This window comes from Neofelis nebulosa, chromosome 13, assembly GCF_028018385.1.
Source record: "Neofelis nebulosa isolate mNeoNeb1 chromosome 13, mNeoNeb1.pri, whole genome shotgun sequence".
NCBI classification, from domain to species: domain Eukaryota; kingdom Metazoa; phylum Chordata; class Mammalia; order Carnivora; family Felidae; genus Neofelis; species Neofelis nebulosa.
The window spans coordinates 14,326,628-14,352,518 of record NC_080794.1 but is presented as its reverse complement, the minus strand read 5'-3'; the positions used below and the strand labels follow the sequence as shown (position 1 = coordinate 14,352,518).

General features: G+C 40.0%; 1 protein-coding gene across 5 annotated transcripts in view; it reads right to left on the bottom strand.

Moving 5' to 3' along the window:
• The window catches only part of PRKG1 (protein kinase cGMP-dependent 1), a 1,269,228-nt gene that overhangs the window by 321,839 nt on the left and 921,498 nt on the right, over positions 1-25,891 (bottom strand). Inside the window, exon 1 of one of the 5 annotated variants that reach the window (XM_058698346.1) lies at positions 21,370-21,392. The exons of the other annotated variants lie outside the window; for them this stretch is intronic. Within the exon in view, the coding sequence (XP_058554329.1) occupies positions 21,370-21,375 (6 nt within the window). The 5' untranslated portion in view covers positions 21,376-21,392. Of the gene's footprint in view, positions 1-21,369; positions 21,393-25,891 lie in introns of those variants that run through there. 5 annotated transcript variants of the gene reach the window in all.

Genomic DNA, 25,891 nt, shown 5'->3' with positions numbered 1-25,891 from the left:
CTTCAGTAATTTGCATAAGGATTTTAAATTTCATTTTTATCTTGTACAGTTAAATGGAGAGCATTTTATAAATGTATTCAAAAGTGATCTTACTCAGGGATTGCCAAATGAAGCTTGGCCAGGCAACAAAAATATATGCAAAAGAACATAAACACAGTGGCCTTGGGGAATGAGATGCCCATATCCTGATGGTTTCATCAAGTTCCTTCCACGTACCTCATTGCTAAATGTAAACACGAGATCTGGCTTGAGGTACGCCCAAACATCTGCAGCAGTGACCATGCAAGTAACAGGGCTCCACTCACTTTGCCAGATTCCTCGGAACAAGTTAAATCAAAGCCTCAAGTTTAAGTGAGGAAATGTCAAGTTGCTTGCCACTTGCACAGCAGAGAATTCAGAGGGCTCTGTGGGTTCCCTGGAGAGCCAAATTGGCATTCCGAGTGCCGGTGGTTTGCAAACTGGACATACAGAAGCCTCGACACAAGTTTACTTGGATGCAGGCTGAAAATCTCCAGGGTGGAAAACTCAATTTAAGGCAAGAGGTGCAAACAGCAAAACCCAGTATCAACATCAGCAAAGGACACTAGAAGGGCTGGTGGTCGTCGTTATTTGAACCTGGGTCTGGGAGACACATTCGCCCTTCCAACTCAGCAGTGAGTGCTACACGTTAAGACCCAAGGAGATGTTCCCTAACACAGTGGGAGACCTGGGGCACTAAAGGCACTTCTTCCAAGACCTGGAGGAAAATTGCGACATGGTTGAGGATCAGTGCATGATGGCTCTAATGCAGTGAGGTTTAAATGGAGGGCCATGGACCTCTGGGGACCCGCGCGGACCCTGACCTCACAGTTAAGTCAAGCTCTTACAGATGGTCACCGGCTGTCTCTCACTAGCACTTTGTGGGCAGATGACATCTGCTAGGAAGTCTGAGAGGACACCCCTGAGATGCTGAGAAGGTGAAGCAGCAAACTATGTGTCCTGATGGCAAATGAAAATGTAACTTCATTTATGTCTGCAGGTCAACAGAACCTGGGGAGTTTGGGTTAAACGGGATAATGCGAGGATTATTTGATCAAGCTTTGAACTCGAGAAGCACCAAGTTCTCAAATATCAGGCTGTACCCTACCTAGCTGACCTATTTCTCTGGCACTTTGACACACCCCCAGTTTCTCAATGACAACTCTCTGTACTGTCCTACATGCTCTGTGCATTTACTGCTTTTTGCCTTGCCTTCTTCGCATCTATTGTGCTCTTCTAGTCTGTTCCCTCGACCAAGCCAAACTTACTGTTATAAGCCCCACTGGGCTAGGTTTGTTCCTTCCATGAAACTCTCTCTCACAGATTTAGTCCTTAGAAACAAAAACCATCCCCTCCGCCATCCTGCTTCCTGTAAGATAACATATAGACAGACTATTTTGTACCACATGCTAAATATTTCTTATGGTTTACGTGGAATCCCCAACTAAACCACAGGCTTCATGAAAGAAGGATTTACGTCTTAAATGTACATATTGAAGCAATGGTCAGTACAGTGCTGAAAATGTAGTGAACACAGGGAAGGCCAAGACACTCAATAAAATCACACAGTCCATGTATAATTTTTCTGTCCTGACCTAAGTCTTCTGTAGAGTAACAATACTGGGGAAAAGATTTGGAAACACACACATGTACACAGAGTATCTCATACTGTTCTGGCCATCTTATACTTTATAATTGTTACTGAATCCATTTTTCAGGAGCTAACTATAATACACTTCAAGGACACTTTCCTAGAGTTTAGTTCACTAATAAATGAATGGCCAAGAGATACATAAGTTTACTTCCTGACACTACAGTAGAGAGTAGTTTTTGTTAATCTCCTTCTTAAGTGTCCTTAAATGTATCCTTGTACTAATGGTGGCCTTTAAAACAACTGGCTTATAGAAATCTATTCTTTGACAACTCAGAAGAGTAATACCCAGAGTTTATTTCTCAGGCCAACAAGTTCAAATTTAAACACAACGAAAAGTACAGTGTACGCGAGCTGCCAAAATACTTCTCAATTTCCAAATATGTATATACACTGACACATAAACACACATATTATACACCCACACACATAAATATCAGTGAAACAATTTTCATGAAATACCTGTATCACATATAACCAACTTAACAATTACAGAATATTCTTGATATTTTCTATCCTGTTCTTTATTGCTCTTGATGATTCAATACATCAATTTCACTAACTTCATTGGTGTCACAATCTATAGTTGAAAAATACTACCCAAGAAGTAGGGAAAAAACAGCATAATTTTTTTTAAATTAGGAATTTTAATATTGCTAAGAAATAGCCACTTCCACGTCTTTAAAGTCAAACCTACGAAGAAACAGTCCTCCATAGGACAATGAAATATTCTCTGTTCCTGAAAATCCTGAAATGTCATAAATCATGATGACCTAACACTTGATTAAAGTAACAATTGAAATAGTATATATTATAAACTGAAAAAAGATGTTTATGAACACATACTCTTTCATCAAGAATATATACGGGCAAAAACTAAATGCTATTTATACAAACACAACATTGCATATAAGAAACCACAAAATAAATCTTAAAGTATTCACAGGTAGCATAAGAAAATTTTAAAACTTATTGACATAACAATACGGATAAATGGAGAGTCCTATTTGTGGAAAAGAACACTCAATATCATAAAGACTTTACTTCTTACCACATTAATGTAGAAATTCAGTGTGCTTTTAATAAAACCACGACTACATTTGTAAATCTTTAGGGGTGGAGTACTTAACAAGCCAATTGTTCAATTCATGTAAAAAGCAAAGGGCTAAGAGTCAAGACAATTCTGAAAAACAATAAAGAGAGGGGACCATCCTATTTACCACAAGGTGAGAATAAGGCCATGATATTGACCTATCTAGTCCCCTACTGACCCATACAGATGGGTGAAATGGAAGCGAATGTCCAGAAGCCATTGTTGTATAGACACATAACACACTGCACAAACAGCTCTAGATATTAGCATGGAGAAATGGACCAAATGGCACTACTAAAATTGAATATCCATATAGAGAAGGGAATTGTTCACTGGGCAAGTCCATAGGGCCAGTTTTCTCAACAAATAAATGGCAAGGAAAGAAGAGGAATCAAACCAGAAGCAAGCCCATAGATGTAAATCAACCTACAAGACATATCAACGCAAGGCCAATGTGTCAACTTGGGTTGCACCTGATTCAGACAAAACAACTATAAAAAGAAATCTCTAAAACATTTAGGAAACCTTGGTGCATTAACTGATGTTCAATAATGTTAAGAAATTATTGTTGATTGTTTTAGGTGTGGCAGTTGTAATCATGGCTATGATTTCTAAAAATCTTTAGCTTTTAGAGGTATACACTGAAGTGTTTACTGACAATTAAGATATAACATCTGGAATCTGCTTCAATCCAGGGGTGGGAGACGAGGGCAGGGAGCGGGGTGATGTGTGGATCAGAACTGGCAAAATATTTATAATGGCTGAAACTAGATACTGGGTAAATGTATATTGTGTGTGTGTGTGTGTGTGTGTGTGTGTGTGTGTGTATGGAAGTTTTACATAGTAAAAGAAAATAAAGATGTGTCAAACATACTAAAATGTTGTTAAACATAAGCATGTGTGATAGAAACATAAAGAAATGCGTGTGAATGTTTAATTCTGTGTAGGATTTACTACAGTGGCTGAGCCAGAATACTGTACTCAGAGAGATGCAATGAAAGCTTCAACTTCATTTACAAAGTTTTATTTCTTAAGCCACCTGATTGGTGCCTAAATGTTCATCGTACTATTCTTTATTATCTTTTGCACTTTGAAAATACTTTACACTTTTTTAAAGTAAAAAACACATAGAAAAAAGGAAAATAAATCCCTAAATCACATGAAAGCTATTTACCCAATTTCGTTGTTTCAAAGATGCTCCTTTCCTTTATTGACTGTCACCAAAATTCGGATATGTCTGCCAACTGAGAGTATGTACAACTCAATGAAGTAGGGCACCTTTTTGACATATACCAAGAAAAATCGATAGAATCACTATGATGATGTGTTCATACTTTGCTCAATCCAGCTCAGATTGGTTTCTTCAAACTTAAGCGTCTAAGAAGTAAAATCTTTCTGCCTTTCAACTTCATCACATGAAAAATCGTGGTAACAAAACCAACTGTGACCCAGCAGGGATTTTCCCTTTCAAGTATGTGTTACTTATTCTAAAACATCAAGTGGATATGGGCTTGGGTGCTTTAGCTGGAGAAAAGAGGGGGAGAAAAAGAACGTTGAGGGAAGGAATGAATAGGAATGCCAAATTTGAAAAGAAACAGTGCTTTGGGGTCCCAATCAACACCTTCCATGACTCCCCAGGAACAGAATGGCATGGCGTGACCTGTGTGTTTGAACGACTCAAAAAACCATGATGTCTGGAACCCAAGTCCACTTGGGTGAAGATACCTCTGCCTGACATGAAATGGAAGGTGAGGCCCATTCTTCCTTGAACTTTGAAAAACCAGTACAGCCATGGTAGGTATCCAGACTAGTACCAGTGTCAACAACTGTCAACAGAAGCCTCGTCCCAACCCCATCTTCTTACGTCACACCAACAGGGATCCTCTCTTGCTCGTGGTGGTGGAGTTGCTCAGGAGCAGTAGGGACTGATCTTTGCACAAAGCACATGTCCTGAACACATCCCATGATTATCACTGGTGGGTGGATCACCCAAATAAGAGAAGAGCTTTCTTAGAGAAGTCGGAGCTCAAGCTATTTAAAAGAAAAAGATGTAAGAGGGATTTTTTTTATTCCAAACCAGAAAACGTGGGAAACATTGGTTATATCTGTCTTGCTGGAAATAAACAGAAGTCATGGGGAAACAGAGTTAAGCTAATGGCAACAGTGCATGACTAATTACCTATGTCTTTAATAAGGGTAAGTATAGGACCCTAGAAATTCTCCATCAGTTTTAATTTTAATTCAGGGAAAATAGAGAACAAATGCATCAATATGGAAAACACTCCTATTCACTGCAGGTTTCAGCTTTTATAGGAGTTCAACAATTACTTTCAATTTTTTCAGTAGCTCAGTCATGCTTAGGAATACCTATGATAATACAGCAAACAACAAAGAACTACATAAATCCGCTCATTCCTCAGCATACATTCTCACAGCAAACCACCCTTTAGTAGCTTTCAGAGAAGATTTAAGGATGTTCTTTTTCAGTTGCATATTTATCTATTTTGCATCATCTATCGTATTTGTATTACTCCCACTGGTAAGTTAAAATGCTATTTCTTGGCCACACAACATACTCGAGAACTCTCCTCTGCAAAGTATTTACCAGAGGCTGACAAAGACAAGGTGAAGTATTTATGGCCAAGTTAGCAATGTCCCTCAAAACCAAGAACACCGTTTCTCCTCCTGGCCCAGTTTTATTCAGATAATTGTCATACAGCACAATGTAAGTTTAAGGTTTAGAGCATAGTGATTTGACTTACATATATTGCAAAATAATTACCACAGTAAGTTAACATCCATTATCTCATATAAATACAAAAAGAAGAAAGAGAAGGAAAAGGAAATGCTTTTTTCTTTGTGAAAAGAAGTCTTAGGATCTACTCTTCACTTCCAAACATACCCTACAGCAGTGGTAACTTTACTCGTCACATATACATTATATCCCTAGTATTATTTACCTTATAACTCTAAGATAGTGCCCCTTGACCTCTTTCATACAATCCCCATTTCCCCACTCTTTGCCTCTGGTAATTACCAATCTGCTTTCTATGAGGCTATTTTCTTTGTTTTGTTTTGTTTTAGATTCCACATATAAATGAGATCATACAGTATTTGTCTTTCTCTGACTTATTTCACTTAGTATAAAGCCCTCAAGGTCTACCCACATTGTCACAAATACTAGGATTTACTTCTTCTTTATGGCTCAATAATATTCCACTGTTTGTATATGTGGAACATATATGTGTGTTTGTGTATGTTTCTGTGTCTTAGCGATTGTAAATAATACCGTAGTGAACATGAGCACGCAGATATCTCTTCAAAGTTCTTTTTTCCCTTCATATGTAATCCCAGAAGTGGAATTGCTGAATCCATCCTCAATTTCTGACTAAACATTTGCAAACCCATCAAAGAAGAAAAGATGTGGGAACAGGATCAGAGTTTGCTTTTAATTTTATGTATTTATAAAGCCCAGACTGTACATCCTTGTATCATTTGGAGTTTGTGTGTGCCTGTGTTTATTCAGACTTACAATGTATTGCGGGTTCTTTAAAATTAACGATGGTTTCAAAATTAACTGAAAAAGAACTATCAATCACAATAGAGCAGAACGATTCTTAATTTAGCTGTGATGTGTTTCCTTTATCAAAAGCAAATAAAATTTTTTAATGTTTATTTTTGAGACAGAGAGAGAGAGAGAGAGAGAGAGCGAGCGAGCATGAGCAGGGAAGGGGCAGACAGAGAGGGAGACACAGAATCCAAAGCAGGTTCCAGGCTCCGAGCTGTCAGCACAGAGCCCGAGGAGGCTCGAACTCACCAGCTGTGAGATCATGACCTGAGGCGAAGTCAGCCCCTTAACTGAGTCACCCAGACACCCAAAGCAAATACAATTTTTAGAGACAAGTCCACTACAGCTATTGTAATAAAATTGCATTAAATAGGTTTGGATCTTTTAAAAAAGGCGTAATACAAAGGAACGTTCAATTCTGGTGACAAATGCTTGATGACAATGGAACAACGGCAAGAGCATGAAGAAGGATGATAGCTGGGATGGTGTAGAACAGCAAGGGTTCAAAGCAATAAAGACTAGAAAGGCACAGAGAAAATTTCCAGAAACAGAAGCTGTATAGTCAATAAAATGGCACTAAATTCTGATCAATAATTACTCTGAATGTAAATGGACTAAATGCTCCATCAAAACATATAGGGGATCAGAATGGATAAAAAAATCAAAACTCATTGACGTGATACTCACAAAAGATTAATTTTAGATCTAAAGACAACTTCACATTGTAAATGAGGGTATAGAGAACACATATACTAATTGATGCCAAAAGAAAGCCAGAGTAGTCAGTCATATTTATATCAAACTAGATTAAAAAAATTCTTTTTTATATTTACTTATTTTTGAGAGACAGAGAGAGACAGAGCACAAGTGGGCAAGGGGCAGAGAAAGAATGAGACAGAATCTGAAGCAGGCTCCAGGCTCTGAGCTATCAGCACAGAGCCCAACGCAGGGCTCGAACTCACAAACTGTGAGCTCATGGCCTGAGCCGAAGTCGGACGGTTAACCGACTGAAGCACCCAGGCACCCCCAGACAAACTAGATTTTAAACCAAAGAATATAACAAGACATGAAGGGCATTACATCACAATTACATAACAAAAAGATCTACCGATTATAAATATTTATGCCCCAATTTTGGAAGTACCCAATTATATAAATCCTATACATCAATCAAAAACAAACAAAAATAAACTCATTAATAATAATATAATAATAGTAGGGGATTTCAACACCCAATTTACAGCAATGGATATTTATCTAAACAGAAAATCAACAAGGAAACAATGGCTTTGAATGACACACTGGACTGGATGGCCTTAACAGATATATTCAGAAGATTTCATCCGAAAGCAGATTACACATTCTTTGTGACTGCACATCCAGAAGAGACCACATACGGGGTCACAAATCAGCCCTCAACAAGTACCAAAAGACTGAGATCATACTATGCATATTTTGAGACTGCAACACTATGACACTTGAAGTCAACAACAATAAAAAACTTAGACCACAAATACATGGAAGTTAAAGAACAACTTACTAAAGAATTAAGGGATTAACTATGAAATGAAAATAACAACACCACAGTCCAAAACCTCTGGGGTGCAGCAAAAGAGGTCCTAAGAGGGAAGAATACTGCAGTATAGGGCTACCTTAAGAAGCAAGTAAAGTTGCAAATATACGACATAAACTTACACCTAAAGGAGTAACAACAAACAAACCCTAAAATCAGCAAAAGAAAGGAAATAATAAAGATTAGAGCAGAAATAAATGATATAGAAACTAAAACAACAACAACAACAATGAAAACCAATATAACAGATCAATGAATCCAGGAGCTGGATCTTCCTTTTAAAGATTTAATAAAATTGATAAACGCCTAGGGAGACTTATCACAAAGAGAAAGGACTCAAGTAAATAACATCGTCTGTTGGCGAGGATGCAGAAAAAGAGGATCTTTCTTACACTGCTAGTGGGAATGCAAACTGGTGCAGTCACTCTGGAAAACAGTATGAAGTTTCCTCAAAAAATTAAAAACAGAACTACCTTATGACGTAGCAATTGCATGACTAGGTATTTATCCAAGGGATATAGGTAGGCTGTTTTGAAGGGGCACATGCACCCCACTGTTTACAGCAGCACTATCAACAATAGCCAAAGTATGGAAAGAGCCCAAATGTCCATCGATGGATGAATGGATAAAGGAGATATGGGGTGTGTGTGTGTGTGTGTGTGTGTGTGTGTGCGCGCGTGTGTACATACAATGGAGTATTACTCAGCTATCAAAAAGAATAAAATCTTGCCATTTGCACAACATGGATGGAACTAAAGGGTATTATGCTAAGCGAAATTAGTCAAAGAAAGACAAATATCATATGACTTCACTAATATGAGGACTTTAACATACAAAACAGATAAACACAAGGGAAGGGAAGCAAAAATAATATAAAAACAGGGAGGGGGACAAAACACAAGATACTCTTAAATGTGGAGAACAAACAGGGTTACTGTTTGTGGGCGTTGTGGGAGGGGGGGATGGGCTAAATGGGCAAGGGGCATTAAGGAATCTACTCCTGAAATCATTGTTGCACTATATGCTAACTAACTTGGATGTAAATTTTGAAAATATATTAAATTAAAAACTTAAAAACAATAAATAAATAAATAAATAAATAAATAAATAAATAAATAAAATCATGAATGAAAGAGATCACAATAAAAACCACAGAAATACAAACAATTACAAGAGAATATTATTAAAAAATTATATGCCAACAACAAAGGGGCAATCTGGAAGAAATGGATAAACTCCTAGAAACATACCAACTACCAAAACTGAAACATGAATAGAAAATTTGAACAGACCCTTAACCAGCAAAGAAATTGAATTAGTAATCAAAAATCTCCCAACAAACAAAATTTTGGGGCCGGATGGCTTCCAAGTGGAATTCTACTGGACATTTAAAGGAAGGTTAATACCTGGGCACCTGGGTGGCTCAGTCAGTTAAGCACCCAACTCTTGATTTTGGCTCAGGTCATGATCTCGCACTTCATGGATTCAAGCCCCACATCAAGCTCTGCACTGACAGGTTGGAGCCTGCTTGGGATTCTCTGTCTGCCTCTCCCCTGCTAGTGCTCTCTTTCTTTCTCTCTCTCAAAATAAATAAATGAATGAATGAATGAAAGAAAGAAAGAAAGAAAGAAAGAAAGAAAGAAAGAAAGAAAGGGAGGAAGGAAGGGTTAATACCTATTTTTCTCAAACTGTTAAAAAAATAGAAATGGAAAAACTTCCAAACTTATTCTATGAGGCCAGTATTATCTTGATTCTAAAACCAAAGACCTCACTAAAAAGGTAAATTATAGACCAATATCCCTCATGAAAATGGATGCAAAAACTGTAAGATATTTAGGAATAAACCTAACTGAAGAGGCAAAAGATCTACATCTGAAAATTATAGAACACTTATGAAAGAAATTGAAAAGAACAGAAAGAAATGGAATAGAATTCCATGCTTATGGATGGGAAGAATATTGTTAAAATGTCTATACTACCCAAAGTAATATATACATTTGATGCAATCTCTATCTAAATACCACCAGCATAGTTCACAGAGCTAGAATAAGCAATCCTAAAATTTGTATGGAACTACAAAAGAACCTGAATAGCCAAAGCAATCTTGAAAAAGAAAAGCAAAGCTAGAGGCATCATGATTCCAGATTTCAAGCTATATTATAAAGCTGTAATCATCAAGGCAATATGGTAGTGGCACAAAAGCAGACACATGGATCAGTGGAACAGAATAGAAAATCCAGAAAAGGACTCACAAATATATGGTCTTTGCCAAAGCAGGAAAAAATATCCAATGGAAAAAAAAAGTCTCTTCCACAAATGGTACTGGGAAAACCGGACTGCAACATGCAGAAGAATGACACATGACCACTTTCTTACACCATACACAAAAATAAGTTCCAAATGGATCCGAAACCTAAATTTGAAACAGGAGACCATCAAAATCCTAGAGGAGAACATAGGCAGTAACCTCTTTGACCTGGGTTGTAGCAACCTCTTACTAGAAACATCTCCAGAGGCAAGGGGAACAAAAGTAAACATGAATAATTGGACCTCATCAAGATAAAAAGCTTCTGCACAGCAAAGGAAACAATCAACAAAACTTAAAGGCAGCCTATAGGATGGGAGAAGATATTTGCAAATGACATATCTGATAAAGGGTTAGTATCCGAAATCTATAAAAAACTTACCAAGCTCAACATCCAGAAACAAATAATCCAGTTCAAAATTCGACAGAAGACATGAATAGACATTTTCCCAAAGAAGAGATACAGATGGCTAACAGACACTTGAAAAGATGCCCAACATCCACTCATCATCAGGGAAACGCAAATGAAAACCATGGTGAGATACCACCTCACACCTGTCAGGAAGGTTAAATTAACCACACAGGGGACAACAGATGTTGGTGAGGATGTACAGAAAGAAGAACACTCTTGAACTGTTGGCAGGAGTGCAAACTGGTCCAGCCACTCTAGAAAAACAGTATGAGGTTCCTCAAAAAGTTAAAAATAGAATTACCCTCTGACACAGAAATTGCACTACTAGGTATTTACCCAAAGGATACAAAAATACGGATTCCAAGGGGCAAATTACACCTCGATGTTTGTAGTAGTGCTATCAATAATAGCCCGGTTATGGAGAGAATCCAAATGTCCATAGACTGATGAATGGATAAAGAAGATGTAGGGTGTGTGTGTGTGTGTGTGTGTGTGTGTGTGTGTGTGTGTATTTGTGTGTGTGTGTATTACTCAACCATCAAAAAGAATGAAATCCTGTTATTTGCAATGATGTGGGTGGAGCCAGTGTTTATTATGCTAAGTGAAATAAGTCAGTGAGAGAAAGACAAATAGCATATGATTTCACTCACATGTGGAATTTAAAAAACAAAACATGAACACAGCGGAGGGGGAAAAGAGAGAGAGACAGAGAGAGACAGAGAGAGAGAGAGAGAGGCAAACCATAGGAAACTCTTAAGGATAGAAAGCAAACTTATGGTTACCAGAGAGGAGGTGGGTGGGGATGGGCTACATGGCTGACGGGCATTAAGAAAGGCATGTGTGCGATGAGCACTGGGTGTCATACGTGAGTGATGAATCATTAAATTCTACTCCCAAAACCAATTTTACCATACATGTTAACTATAATTTAAATACAAACTTGAAGCAAAACCCCAGCAAGGGTTGTCTGATTCATGGGATGAACCAATCAACACTCAACCAAGTACTAATATGTAACCAGGATATTTATTAGGCATTTTTAGGCAGCTGTATAGGCTCACACACAAGATTTATCCTCTCTGATGGGTCTGCCCTAATACCTTATCCCTATTTCATCCCACTTTGAAAATAATAATACACCAGTAATAATATATTCCTATATATTATCATAGTCATGTAATCCTTCCCAGACTTCACAAAATCCCTCTGGAGCATATACAATTATTTGATTCCCATTTTGCTTGATGAAGACACTGACACGTCAGCACAACATGTAGCAGAACTTGGATCTCACCTCAAGAAGTACCCCTGCTACTACTCTGTGATGTGAAGGGGAATGGCCCCAAAGCTATGAAACCCTCAGAGGACATCACACACTTGGGTGGATTCCCAGCGGGAAAGTAAGGTAAGCAAGAAAGAAGGCCAAGAGGTGAAAATGCCCCTATTTCTGACAATCATAAAATGTTTGAGCAGAAAGACATAATTGAGAATGCAGTTTCCAAGGACCCTGAAGACTATCATTGGGGTGATAGTGATGCCCCCCCCCGAACTTAAGTGTCTTTTCCACCCCTCTCTGAACCCCATTTCAGTTCAGATTCAAGAAAAGCTCATTTAGAAGGATCCCTTGGACCTTGGGCAAAAGCAGGGAGAATTGAAGAGGGAGCATAAGGCAAGCTGGCAAGCCATAAACACACAGCACCACCTCCCCCCCGCCGCCAGGTGGGGTATGTGTGATACTCCTCGGGCACTTCTGGCTGTTCAAAACAAATGGGTAACTGACGACAGCCAATCTTAACACTCCCATGTGAGGTTTACTCCTCACTAGTCTAATGTGATCCCCTCCACATCCCTGGTCTAGCAGCTTCTGGCAGCAGGACCTCCAACTGGAGCCTGCCGAAACCAGTACCTGATTGGATTAACCCAATTGGGAGCTATTTCCTAGGGAAGCTGGTGTAAAGCCTATACTTGTTGGAACGCCCCTTAGATCATGATGGATTTCTGTCTTCACTTTTCCCAGTCAATGTCCTCAATCTCAGAATTGGGTAATTTTATAAAACTTTTCCAGTTTTTTCCCATGCGTTAAAGATGGCGGGTTTGGGTGACTTTCTCTGCAAGGCAAGCCACAAGTGGGGCACAGCAAGCCCCCACCACCAGCCTCCTCAGGGTGTGGCACGGCATGCAAACTCAGTCCATATGCTGCCACCCATTTGTAGCCTAGGATTTAAAGGGAAAGTGGAAGGAGGGCCGGCTTCCCTTCTTCAAGAACCCTTAGCAGCTGGTTGGTGGTCATGGCGATTTTGTTCCAAGGACACCTCAGACCACTTTGACCCCTTGGGAACCTCTGACATATCCTGCATATGGGATGCAACCCAGGAGTTGGGGGGGGGGGATTTCATGGTAATGGACCTTTTCTCTCTCTAGGAGGAGCTTCTCCAGTCCCCAAGGACTCTCCCTTGGGATGCTTTTTTTAACCCACTGGAAACAATTTGTCTTGCAAAATTTAGGAAAGGACTGATCTGTAACACTGCATGTTCTCAATAGAATCTAGCAGTTAGATCTCTTCCACAGGAAACAGGGCAAATAGAGAGAGGTAACCCTTGGTCCAGGCCCTCATGGCTAACTCAGGACTCGGACCAAAGGCCTCTTACAGAATGTGTTTATCCAAATGTGTTTGGCTAGTAAACACCCTCCTAACATATTAGATGTCTAAATAGGCCTCCTCCAAGTTAATCCAGGTTACTGGAGAAAACACAGGTCATCCCTAATGAAGGGGACGCTGACTCTCTCTCTCTGTTCTTCTGCCTAATAGATGTGAGGGCCTCTTCCTCATTCATTTCCCGGGTTAACAGCTATAGTTGGAGCCAACTGGTTAGTCAACCCCGGAACGGGGACTTGAAGGAATAGTCCCAAGCAGAGCAGCTGCCAAAGCTCCCTTCCTTTCAGGGAAACTCCCGGTCTTCTCTGGCCCGACATGGACTGCAAATTTTCACTTGTTGGTGGAAAGGAAAACAAACATGGCGTCCACTCCTCTGTCTGAGCTGATGAGGCTTAGAACTGGGAACTCTCTTCCTCCTCCTGTTTCTGCACTGTCTAGAGTGCGGCCTGCCTAACTGATTCTATACCATGCTCAGTGCCTCCCCTGGCACCACTGGCCCCTTCTTCCACCCTCGGTGTCAAGGAGCAAAGAGCACCCACTTTGGACCACCCACTTCAGATTTCCCCACGGAGGTCTCAGGTAAAAATTGACAGAGGGGAACACTGTTGTCTTCTAAGTGGATACGGGTAGAACATATGCTATGTTTCAACTAATGTAAGTTTGTTGGTCTAAGACAGACCTCTCCATCAGCATTACATAGGAAACTTATCCCACCCATTTTGCTAAAAGTCAAATAAGCTCTTGAAATAAGTTTGTGTTCTTTCTATTGCAATTTGTTAGCAAAAAGACAACGTAAATGATAGTTAATTTAGTTGCAAAGTTTTCAGGGGTAATTGTTAAGATAGCTTTCAGTCTTTGGTAACCTAAAACTTTAGTTTTGTTGGCATGAGAATTGGGATTGAATTCATTGGACATCTAGGTCTTTTCCAAATAGATTAAGATATTAAAGCATTGATTACAAAACAGGGTTTATCTGCTTTTTGATTTCTTATTGCAGAGAAACTAAGGATATTTGGGTCTGATGGTAAACAGGCATTGTGCTTTGCAACTAATGTTCTGAGTTTTGTTTTGTTTTTAACAAACTTCCCAAGATTTAAATAGTAAATAAAGTCTTTTTGACCAATTAGACTTCTTTGGTATGGAAAGTTACTCTGAAAGCATTGTCAAATAATGGAAAAACTTAGGTTGTATTGCTTGGGTAAATGCTGTAACTACTCAAATATGTATGTAATTCGTAAAGTTTTAATGTTTTCTGGTATAAGGCCTTCACTTGGTATTCTGATTATTTAAGTGTTATGTGCCACAAAAATAACTGAAATTCTTGTCAACTGCATTACAAGGAACTCCCATCAGATCTTTAATCATGTCCATTTTTGAGTCTTTTTGTCATAGTTTTGTAACTCATTTTAAAATATTGCTGGTTCTCTAATGTTTGCTCTTCCAGGTTAAGAAAACTTCCTCTTAAGATATGATATGGGATGTGAAGAAGTATTCCTCGGTCAACAAACTGAGGCGTTTAACTTTTCTACCTAAACCCTCTGAAATTCACAAATTCTCAAGGAGTGTTGTTTCTTTCGAGGCAAGCAAACTTACTTGCCTAAGTTCAATGAGAATCTCCTTGTAAAAGGACACCATTGAAATCATTGGTCATTTTACCAAGGCTTTGACTGGAATGTCATCTTTGAGAGTGGCATGCATAGACTCAGATATGACCCAACAGCTTTAAGGAATAAAGATTGACTTTTTCAAGCATGGAGCCAATAAATCTCCTTGGAAATGTTGGTCGGATACCTTGCTTATAGAGTTCCCAGCAGCCCAACCAGGTGAGTAAACAATGTCACTTCCTGGCAGGTGCAGGACCTCTGGACATGTTGGGGACCTCATGGAGAGGAATTCACTCAAGTCTACAGGTATTGCCCTCATTGGCTTCTGGCTCGGAGAGGCTACTAAATGTTCAGTTTAGATTCCTTATAAAAAGTTCCAGCAAAGCAAATTTCAAACGTTCTATACCATCAGCCACCAATCTTGCTGAGCCTATGTAAATAATTTGGCCAGGTTTGTTAAAACTGGACTTGTTTTACAATTAGTCTTGATTTGGCTAACTCTGGTTAATGAGGGTTTTTAGAGAAAAAAAATTATGTTTCAATAATGTACCTTTATGCATTTTTCTTAGTATTAACCTTATCTTGTCTTTTCGGGGGTCTCCCTGCCTGTTGCCTTAACCGGCATAACTTCCAAAAGACAGATGGTCCTTTCTACTCAAGGAGGCTCATATGTGCTATTTCCCCTGAACTTACTGTCTTTGCCTTTCATAACTCCCCTCTAACTTCCCCAACTGACCAGTGTTGACCCATAGGTAGGGACATCTCTAAGCTCCTATTCAGCAGAAAAAAGTTACAGAAGAGGAGACCTTCCACCCTCAGCAACCTTAAAAATTTTAAGGGTCTAAGTTGAGGGAGGGGAATGATGAGGGAACATCAGGCAAGCTGACAGGCCACAAACATCCTCCACCCCCAACCCAGAGGGATGTGTGGTATTCCTCAGGCACTCCTGGCTGCCCAAGAACAAAGAAAAGGGGGAAAACAAATGGTTAACTGATAGGGATCATAGACCTGAATGACCTAAAATTCTCCATCACCACTCCATAGTGATGGGGGAAACAAAGGCAGAAGGAAATGGAAGATAGACCTCAATTTCCTTATACCCTGCAGCCCACTGACAACCACTTGAGGCCAGTGACTAACACTTGAGGCCTGCAGAGCAAACGTTTCTCCAGGAACTCCCTACTGTCTCAATGCTAATGCTTTGCTGGAGGGAAAACAACCTTAGCTTCAGGCCTCCAGTATCCTAGGAGTCTTCTTTAGCATATGAAAATCTCACTAGAAACTTCCCCTGGACTTTACCTCCCCCAACTCCATTGTATATAACCAGTCTCTCCTCAAGGTCCCTGGGCAGTTCTTCCTGCCCACGGGTCCTGTCCCTGAGCTTTAATAAAATCACCTTTTTGCACCAAAGACGTCTTCAAGAATTCTTGGCTGTTGGCTCTGGATCCCACAAACTCCACTGTCACCCCAATAAACCTCACCAGGAATTAGGCACTTAACTATTCGTGGACAGAGGCTATCATCAGCATGTATTTTTTAGTTATTATAGAAAGGGAAACACTTTATTGTTTTTAAGAAACTGAATCAACTACAATGAAATTGAACAGTAAACAAACAGGCAGTTCACAGAGTCTTTGAATGCAGATGGGATGTACAAGTCTTGGATTCCATTTCTCAAGTCAGGCTGGAACAAAAGGATTCCAGGCTGACCAAGGACTGAGTTCTTATACTCCTGCCAAGATTTACAAACCCGGGCTCGTTTCAATATGCTCTGAGAGCACGTAATAGCCAAACCCTGCTGGCAACATTAAATCAGGTTAACCATTCAAAACAGGCCAACACTGGAAGAGTCAGATGCATGTTAATTTACTCTTATTTCATGGGTTTATTTAGTGCTGTTCCTCTCAAGAGCTCACAGTGTGCAGAATGTGGCCACAATAAAATCATGTGAAATATACAACTGTCTCTGCTTGCATCGGAAGGACTCTTTTATACTTATAAATTGAAGTCCTACCGAGTGGCCCGGAAAATCTACAGAAGACATGATGACCATCAGATCTAGCACTTAGCCAGTTCAGAGAGTACCTCATCTCTACTTCTGTAATTTTTTTTAAAAAACCAAAATGTTTTTCAATTTGAGTCTGCAAAATTAAATTTTAAGAGAAGGCACTTCTGCTAACTGAACAACAAAATCATTCTTTCCGAATCTCTGTGAATCATTATGGAGATCTTCCCACAAATTTCTTACATTCCCTCTTCGGATTCTATCAGCACCCCCAGAGAAAGCCCCAAAACGAAATGAAAGCTTTTGTCTAAAAAGTGTGTAACAATTCAAATAAAATGGGTTGTTTCTAATGTCAATGTCATGAGCTCCTATACTTGGAATGAGAGAGCACTTTCCATGTATTTACAAGGTGCTTTAAGAATTTGAAATTCTTGGGGCGCCTGGGTGGCGCAGTCGGTTAAGCGTCCGACTTCAGCCAGGTCACGATCTCGCGGTCCGTGAGTTCGAGCCCCGCGTCAGGCTCTGGGCTGATGGCTCGGAGCCTGGAGCCTGCTTCCGATTCTGTGTCTCCCTCTCTCTCTGCCCCTCCCCCGTTCATGCTCTGTCTCTCTCTGTCCCAAAAATAAATAAAAAACGTTGAAAAAAAAATTAAAAAAAAAAAAGAATTTGAAATTCTTTTAACCGTTTCCTTTTATTCGACCTAAGTGTCTATTAACTCAAGCAAAAACTATTTCTAGGCCAGCATGATAATAATTACACTGGGGTTTTTAAAAAACAAAAGAAACCCAGCTGTAATTCTAGCATTAATGTTTTTTTTTTCTTTTCCTCCCAGATCAAACATGTAAGATGAGAGATTTCCCCAAGTCCTGCTGGCCCACTCCTTGAATGCGGTACTTTGCCCACAACAGATCTATCCCCATATCTGGCTACAGATCCCTTATCCCTCACGGAAAACTTGACACGGTCACTTGCTTTCAGAAAACAAAATGATCAAGCATAACCTTGTTTATCAACATCTTTGTACCTCTAACCTCATCCTTTTGTGATGCAACTGTATATTAAAGAAATATTATTGGTACTAGGAATTCATAAACACATGGCTGTTCCTGGCCTCAAGGAGGTCATTATCAACAGTGGAAAAAAGTTAAATGGAATTAAGAATTCATAACACATCATTATACATGATATGACAGAGGTCTGGGCCAGTTGTTAAGACAGCACAGGAAACAAGGCCGCTAACCCCCAATCTACACAAAGTTGGGCAGGAGGGAGCAGGTTTATAAGATTCTGCACAGGTCAAATAAATAAAATTTAAGTTTAGGTGTGGAAAGAACAAAGGAAGACTCAGTTTCAGGCTAGGGCTGAATATCTCCATGCAGTAAAATGGAAATAGGAAGAGGAGGAGGGAGCTGATGAGTTCCAGTCTTGAAGAGGTTGAGTTAGAAGTAAGTGGAATGTCAAGTAAGCGATTAAATACACGGAGCTATTTCTATTTGTCTATTTATCCACTTATGTGTTTATTTATTTTAGTCATCTCTAACCCCAACATGGGACTCAAACTCATGGCCCTGAGATCAAGAGTCGCCCATTCTTCCAACTGAGCCAGCCAAGTGCCACCATTTTTAGTAAAAATAAATGGACGAGTGACATCGATTTGGAGCACATTTACATAGGCATGTTATGTCACAAGGTCACAAAACTACTTCAGGAAAGCTTAGTGAGTACTTGGCTGTGGTGAGTCCTCAGGCTGAGGGGGAAGCCTGGAGGACTCTGATCTTACAAGGAAGAAACAAGTCACAGCCAGTAACACTGCAAAGAACTCCGAGGCAAATGTGGGGGCACACAACTCAAGGCAAAGGTTTCAAGGAAGCAGTGACTGGGTGTCTCAAATTCCCCAGAAAGGACACATAAGATGAGGAATACAAAGTGACAATTGGATTAATAACTCAAAAGTATTTCCTGACTGAGGGGTATGTAAGCTTCGACTAGTACGAACAAACATGGGATTGTGTGAAATGAGAAGTCAAGTACATTACTGTTCATTGATCATCGTGATCTTTGAATCTACTATAGCTCAAGCTTTCCAATCACTGAACTCCAACAGGAGGAGCTGGGTAAATATTTACTAAGTTTACACGTTAAAAGGTTTACACTGCACCCTCCCCCCCCCCCCCCCCCACACACACACAGTTTCCAGTCTTTGCTTACTTAACCTGTAAGAGGCACCTGCCTCCAGAATAACCTTGTTTGGTAGTTAACAGAACCACAGTTTATACTAAGTTTCTCTTCTGTATGCAAATAAGGTACACAAAGTACCTAAATAACCATGCATAAATCAAGCTAAATGACACTTAGGTTCAAACAATTTAAATGTTTACCAATTCTCTAAGGGTTAGAACCTGAAACACCCACTCCCAGGGGTATAGAGACCCTTCCCAGCCAACACTCAAGGTGAGTAAGACAACCCAAGCAAAGACTTCCCAATTCACTAATTAGGACTCAATTCACTCCTCCACAGCCAACCTACACAATGAATGTGAGGAGGTAGGTTTGAAGCAGTGGGGGAAGAAGTTGGGATGGGGGTCGGAGGACAACATCATCCAATTCCCATGGCCAGGACCATCCTACTTAGGCTGGGGGTGGATAAAAAGATTCTTCTAAGCCCTTAAGACATAGCCTTTCTCCAAACCCCATCATTCATTTTTTCTTCTGCTCTGGCTGATTATCTTGACACTTGATACATGATTAAAATCCATGTAATAAAAAACTGTTGAACTTTTCACTCGATTTCTCTCCAAGAAAATACATCACTCACACATCACTAACTGTGAGCTCTACCTGTGGGAACATAGTCTAATAATACTGAAGCAATCAGGGATGCTCCTTATAGGTTATTCTCCTCACCACCAATTGGCAAAGCTCATTTTTCTGCACTCCAGAGGTCACACGGAAGAGGGAGGAGCAAAAGGGTCAAACCCTCACTGAAGCAATGCGATCATAGAAACGGAGGTCACATGGAGCCCCTGTCAGCCTTGGTCCTCGAGGGACCACACCGAGCAGAGCCCCTATACTGTCTACACCGAACATGTAGCAAGAGTGAGCAACGAAGGGAAGTTGTTGATATTTGGGGCTTGTTACTATAGCATAATTTAATCTATCTTAACTAATACCAGGTGACTGGAATTAACTATTTCACGAATGTCCGGGGGTTAGTAAATCTCCATAGAGTTCCAAAATGTGAAATCAACAAGATAAAGAAGGATTCCCCGGAGAGAATTTCCAGCCATCAAACTAGAAGGCGTTTAGACTTGTTCCTTAAACCCATATATTAATTTCACATACGCTGCACTTTAGTTGACACACCTAAAATATAATAAATGTAATCTGAAATCGCCCAGTGCACGTGTGTGTGTGTGTGCGTGCACGTGTACGTATTTTCTCTTCTCCAGTGTTTACCCTTTCTCCTCGGATTTGTTGTTCTGATCTTGGAACTGGACTTCAATCTGGCACTGCTTTTGAATCTTATCGGCAAAGCTTTTCTTTCTAGTTGGGTTTTTATATGGTTCTATTGCTGTTCCTCAGCAAAATACCTTTCTTGCTAGGCCCCTTGGCTGTTTAACTTGTGTGGATATGTGTGTACATAAGTGTTCTCACTCAAAAGTAAGAAAAGCTTGTAACTCTTTCTAAAAGAAACCCAAGTGATGCTCTTGAGCTATTTTTGAAGATGACACCACGACAAAGTATAACCTATGTCTGTGTCCTGTCACTGCTATAATTCCCGTTCAGAAATTGGGGTTCTGCCCAATCTCCTCTTTCCTGCTCTACTGACAGCAACGTGAAACACTGTGGTTACTGTGAGAGCAGATAAACATCATTAAGCAGCTAAAAGTTTATGCCACATAAATCCTAACCATCTCAATCCTTAGAACAGCCTTCTGACATCAGAATTACTGTGATGGATCAGAAAACTAAGGCACTCAAAGCTAACTTGCTCAAAGTCACCCTGAATTTAGTGGTGGAGACACGATTTGAACTCAGTCTGACTGTCTCGGGTGAGTTTCCATTGTAGCATCTATAGTTACTAGTGGTGGTCTTGTGTGCCTCAGTTTCCTCACCTGAAAGCTAGAAATATGTTGTCCCACCTATATCACAGCTTTCTTAGATGGTTCAATGAGACAGCAGTGATGAAAGTATTTAAAAATTAGCAGGGTACACATATGAAATCAACTCAAGATTTATTTCTGTTAACTAGCAAGTTATTAATTAAAAAAAAAAAAAAACTTTGATAAAATTTCACAACTAAACTTCCAGGAGATTTTTTTTACCCAGAAATCTGGGTTTTTCAGCTTTTAGAAAATCAGAGCAGGTGCAACATGAGCCCTTCATTCCTGCGCGGGATCAAGTGGCCAGAACAGAAGAGCAAATGCCCATCTGAGACCCGACAAGTGGCCCCACTTCCTACCCTGCTGGCTTCATCTACTTACCGTCATACGAATCTGCCTTTGTTTCTCCCTTTAGGAAAGTAAGAAGCTGGATGCACGTAAGACAGTCTTGTGATCCGGAGGCACCAGGCTAGCCCAGGTATGTCACCTGACTGTCAGGGTTTGAACATGGGACCTGATCCCCACACTGAACTCCTACCCAAACGCTTTGTTCCAATCCCAGCATATACGTTGCCCAAGGAAGCTCTGCTCAAGCCCTTTAGATAATATCTGTTGGCTTAGACAAAGTGTTTAACAAAAAAAAATAGGCATGTTGCCTAGATGCAATTTCAGCAAGAATATCACCTGTTCAAGAAAATCACCTCAGGAACTGATTATAGAAAGAGTAAGCTTTTTGGTTTTGGTTTTTTTTTTTTCCTCCTATCTTCAGAGATAAATCTCACCTCCTTTCCTGGTACAAAAGAAATAGCATAGCCAAGGTCACCGACATAGAGGCACTTGAAAGCTTCTCATTGAAAAAGGAATTTCATTTATTTATTTGTAATTTATTTTTAACGTTTATTCATTTCAGAGAGGGAGAGGGAGACAGAGAATCTGAAACAGGCTCCAGGCCCCGAGCCATCAGTACAGACAGAGCCCGACGCGGAACTCGAACTCACAAACCGTGAGATCATGACCTGAGCCAAAGTCAGACAATTAACCGATTGAACCACCCAAGGGCCCCAAGCAAGAAATTTTAAAGTGATAGAAAGTTTCCCATGAGTCAGCCTGCCATAAGCAGCTAACGGTCATGGCCTAGCCAGATGCCCTCCTGCTGTCCCCCCGGCGCTTTGTTAAAAGGGCACAAAAAAGCCCCGGATTGGTCCCTAGTAAAGCCCCTCTGTCCATCCACTTAGAGGTCAAAGTAAGGCAACACGACAATTGTAAGTCTGGTCTCCGTGTCCAACACACCTAGATCCAAATCCTCCCTGGGTCACGTTCTTCGGTGAGTGTTCTTGCCAAATCTATCTGGAAAATAGGGTTAATACCATGTACTGCACAGAGTTGTCTAAGAATGCAAGAAGTGACTTAAAGCCCATGAGGTCTGACACATAATGAATATTTAATAAATGGCAGCTATTGTTATTACTTAAGGACAATTATTCGGGGTCGAGAGTGAGCTTTTTTCTCAAATATTGTTTTTCTATTGCTTTTCCAGATAGTAGAGTATATTCTGGGTATTTTTAGAATCATAAAAACAGTTCTACTGAAAGGAGTTAAAGAACAACATTATCCTCAATTCAAAAAAAAAAAAAAAATCAACACCAAACCAATTCAGGAAAGAGAAAATGATAGTCTGTATTTTAAATGAGAAAACTTCTGAGGTGAGGAATGGAACAGAATATTTATAAGAATAAGTGAATTATAATGTTACAGTAACAAAAATTATCCTTTCTAATGAGGAGCTCTCAGGCTAAATTTCTACATTATTCAGCAGAGAAAATTGCTTTCGACAGAGAAAAACTGAAAATAACACGAGGATTTCCATACATTAACTATTTACGGTAGTAATAGTTTTCTCCTTTTTTTTAAATACAATTCTGAAAACAGAATTCCACAGGTGATTACTGGGAATGCAAATTTGTGTGGGATGATCTCCTAAATGCTTAAATAAGAAACAATGCTAACAGTACCCTCCATGAATGTGAATTTTCTTATCTCTCTAGCACTGTGCTTACAGGCATTTATTTACTACTGTGGATCACACTACAGAATGGAAGGTACAAAATTTATTCCTTTTTTCCAAACCTCCATCTTGATGACTATTATTTTCTATTGCATTAACTTATCCTAATACAACTGAAAATCTTCGGTTTCCCGCAGGAGTGATAACACTTTCAGCTGAGTGGAAGCTTCATAAGTTGATCTTCAAGGAAACTGTATTTATTTATCACATCACATCTGGCTTTCTCCATTGCCCCATGAAAGGGTTGACCGAGATCATTTCCAGGGTCCCTTCCTCTCTAGCTAGCATCTTACTCATTATCTTCCTACAATGTTTCTATTAGAGAGATTACCGTCATGTGGAGAAGTTCATTTGATCCCTGGTTCATCAGTTTTCAGGTCCTGACAGTGTATAATAGGCTCAGTCCACGACAATTAGTTCCGTGTGGGATGGTTGCGGAAAAGGCGTCAAGAAGAACATTCAGTTCTGTGAGAGTCCAAAGAGCTTCACAGAACGGAAACCTACTCGAAGTCCCAACATTCCTTCAGCACACAAATTTATGCTGATGTTAGGAGCAAAGGGGAGAAAGACAAAAATGGGAGTAGCCAGCACCCCAAGACTCACCATTGTCAATGGCCCGGGTGAGGGCTGGGAGAAGTGGAGAAAGCCAGGGAAACTACAAGATACTGTTAATTCTTACAGGGTTTAGCATGCCAGTAGTATTTTTGTAACTGTATAAAAACAACTTGGGCAGGGGAGGGCGCCTGGCTGGCTCACCCGGTGGAGCGTGTGACTCTTGATCTTGGGGTTCAAGCCCCATGTTGGGTGGAGAGATTACTTAATAATAAAATCATACAAAGTAAAATAAATAAATGAAGAAATAATAAACGGCAACTTGAGGACATTTTCCCAAGAATATCTAACACCAAAATCAAATTAAAACTGTATTTGTCTTTCATGTCTTTTAATAGAAGCAAGCTCAAACATTAAAAAATCAATCTCATAATAGAAGACATTGTTTTATTTAAATAATTAAAAAAAAACCTAACTGTATTGTTTTTCTTTTATTATCATAGACTCATCATGGACCAACCAGGGGTCATGGGCATTTGAAGCCACTTTATTGATAATGTATTTCATAAACGTAAATACACCAATATTAAAGCGCACGAATGCATCATTACTTCTATCCCAAAAAGGAGGAGTCCCAACTTCAGGGCAGAGGATTTGGGTAATCTAGAAATAAAATTAGGAAATATACAGAAATGTCACCTAAAATATGACCAGATTAGAAAAATCCTTGCTCATAAAAAGAATGTGGCCGCTGAGAGGGGTGGCTGAGGCAGGGAGATAGAGCACCAAGCTGGGGCACCCAGGGTGTCTCCCCTGTCCCCCTGGGTGCCCCACACTCAGCACACTCAGCATGAACCTGGGGAGGCGGGCACTTCTCTCTGCACCAAACTACTGCTGTGGTCCTGTAGTAAATAATCCAAACACCCCGCAAAACCCTTCTGGCTCAAGCTAGCAGTTTATTACAAGGCGCTCCATGCCTAGACTGGCATCTCCCACAGTCCATTCGTGGGGTTCCGTGGAACCCAGATAGGTAAAAAGTGACAACAGTGTGCCCCCAAAATGGCCTTGGGTAAAGTCTAGGAACAAGTGATACAAATATCAAAAGATATTGTTAGGTTTCAGTATGTTCACATCCTGCAAGAGAAGGCTATCTAGAATGGCTATTTCTCATACACGTATATTACTGGCGAAATCGTTTTAGAGACTTTAATTTATTCTGTTTCCACACGTATATCAGAATTCAGATCTCAGCCAAATAATGCTGGGAAATAGATTATATAGCTGGGAGGGGGTATCCCTACAATATCTTGCCGTTTAAAAACAAATTAACGTAATATTATGCCGGAGGGTTTGCCTTAAGGTTATTAAGCCCACTCTCGAACCATTGATAAATGTTTAGCAACTAGTTAAGGAGTCATGTTCGATTTAGCTCAATTTACAAAAAATAAAATGGGAAATTAATTTCAGTTTTCTGTCTTTAGCCCTTTTGATTTATACACTGCAATTATGAGTGTGTTATTTTGGGGGGGAGGGGGGAGGCAGGTCTGGTTTGGGGTATATTTATCACCAGGCCTGGCATGCACAGTATTAATTATGCTCCTTGAATATCAAATAAAAGTAAAAGATGAGTGACCTCAGGCAACAGTCCCTGCCTGCAATTTCAAAATAACGGATCGAGTAAGTCAAAAGCAAAGCATGCATTTTAATCTACCGTACGCAACTGTTGAGGCTGCATCTAAGCAACCGACTATTTTTAAAATAATAAAACCATTTTCCTATCATCTCTTTCTTCCGGTCAGTAGTAATTACGCCTGAAGTATCTTTAATTACCCTCAAACAGTGGTGTCACGTAGGCCGTTTGCAAATTCAGTGGCCGTTTGCAAATTCAGTGGAGGCGTCACCTCTGAGAGGCCAAGGTCTACAACGGGTAACCTTAGCTGCTTTGGAACAAATCCCAGGACCCTTTACGCCAGTCAAGAGGCAGAATGGAAGCAGGGGTCACTCTCCAGAATTCTCTTGGCCGGTGATTCCAAATCATCAACACATTAAACAGACACCTCCTCCTCTCAATAGCTGCTCAAACAGCTTCTTTTCTAGAGCAGGGAATGATAATTAGGATTTCATAGTTTGGGACAGCCAGCATTAGCCTCATGGCTTTCCCTGGTGCGGATTAATAACAGTAGCTGTAATGATGACAGCAAACGATAATAGTTCTAATTACTGATATTCATCTTAGGGTGGTGAGCAGCTGTTAAAACATCTCTCTGGAAGTTCAAGTTCAGCCGC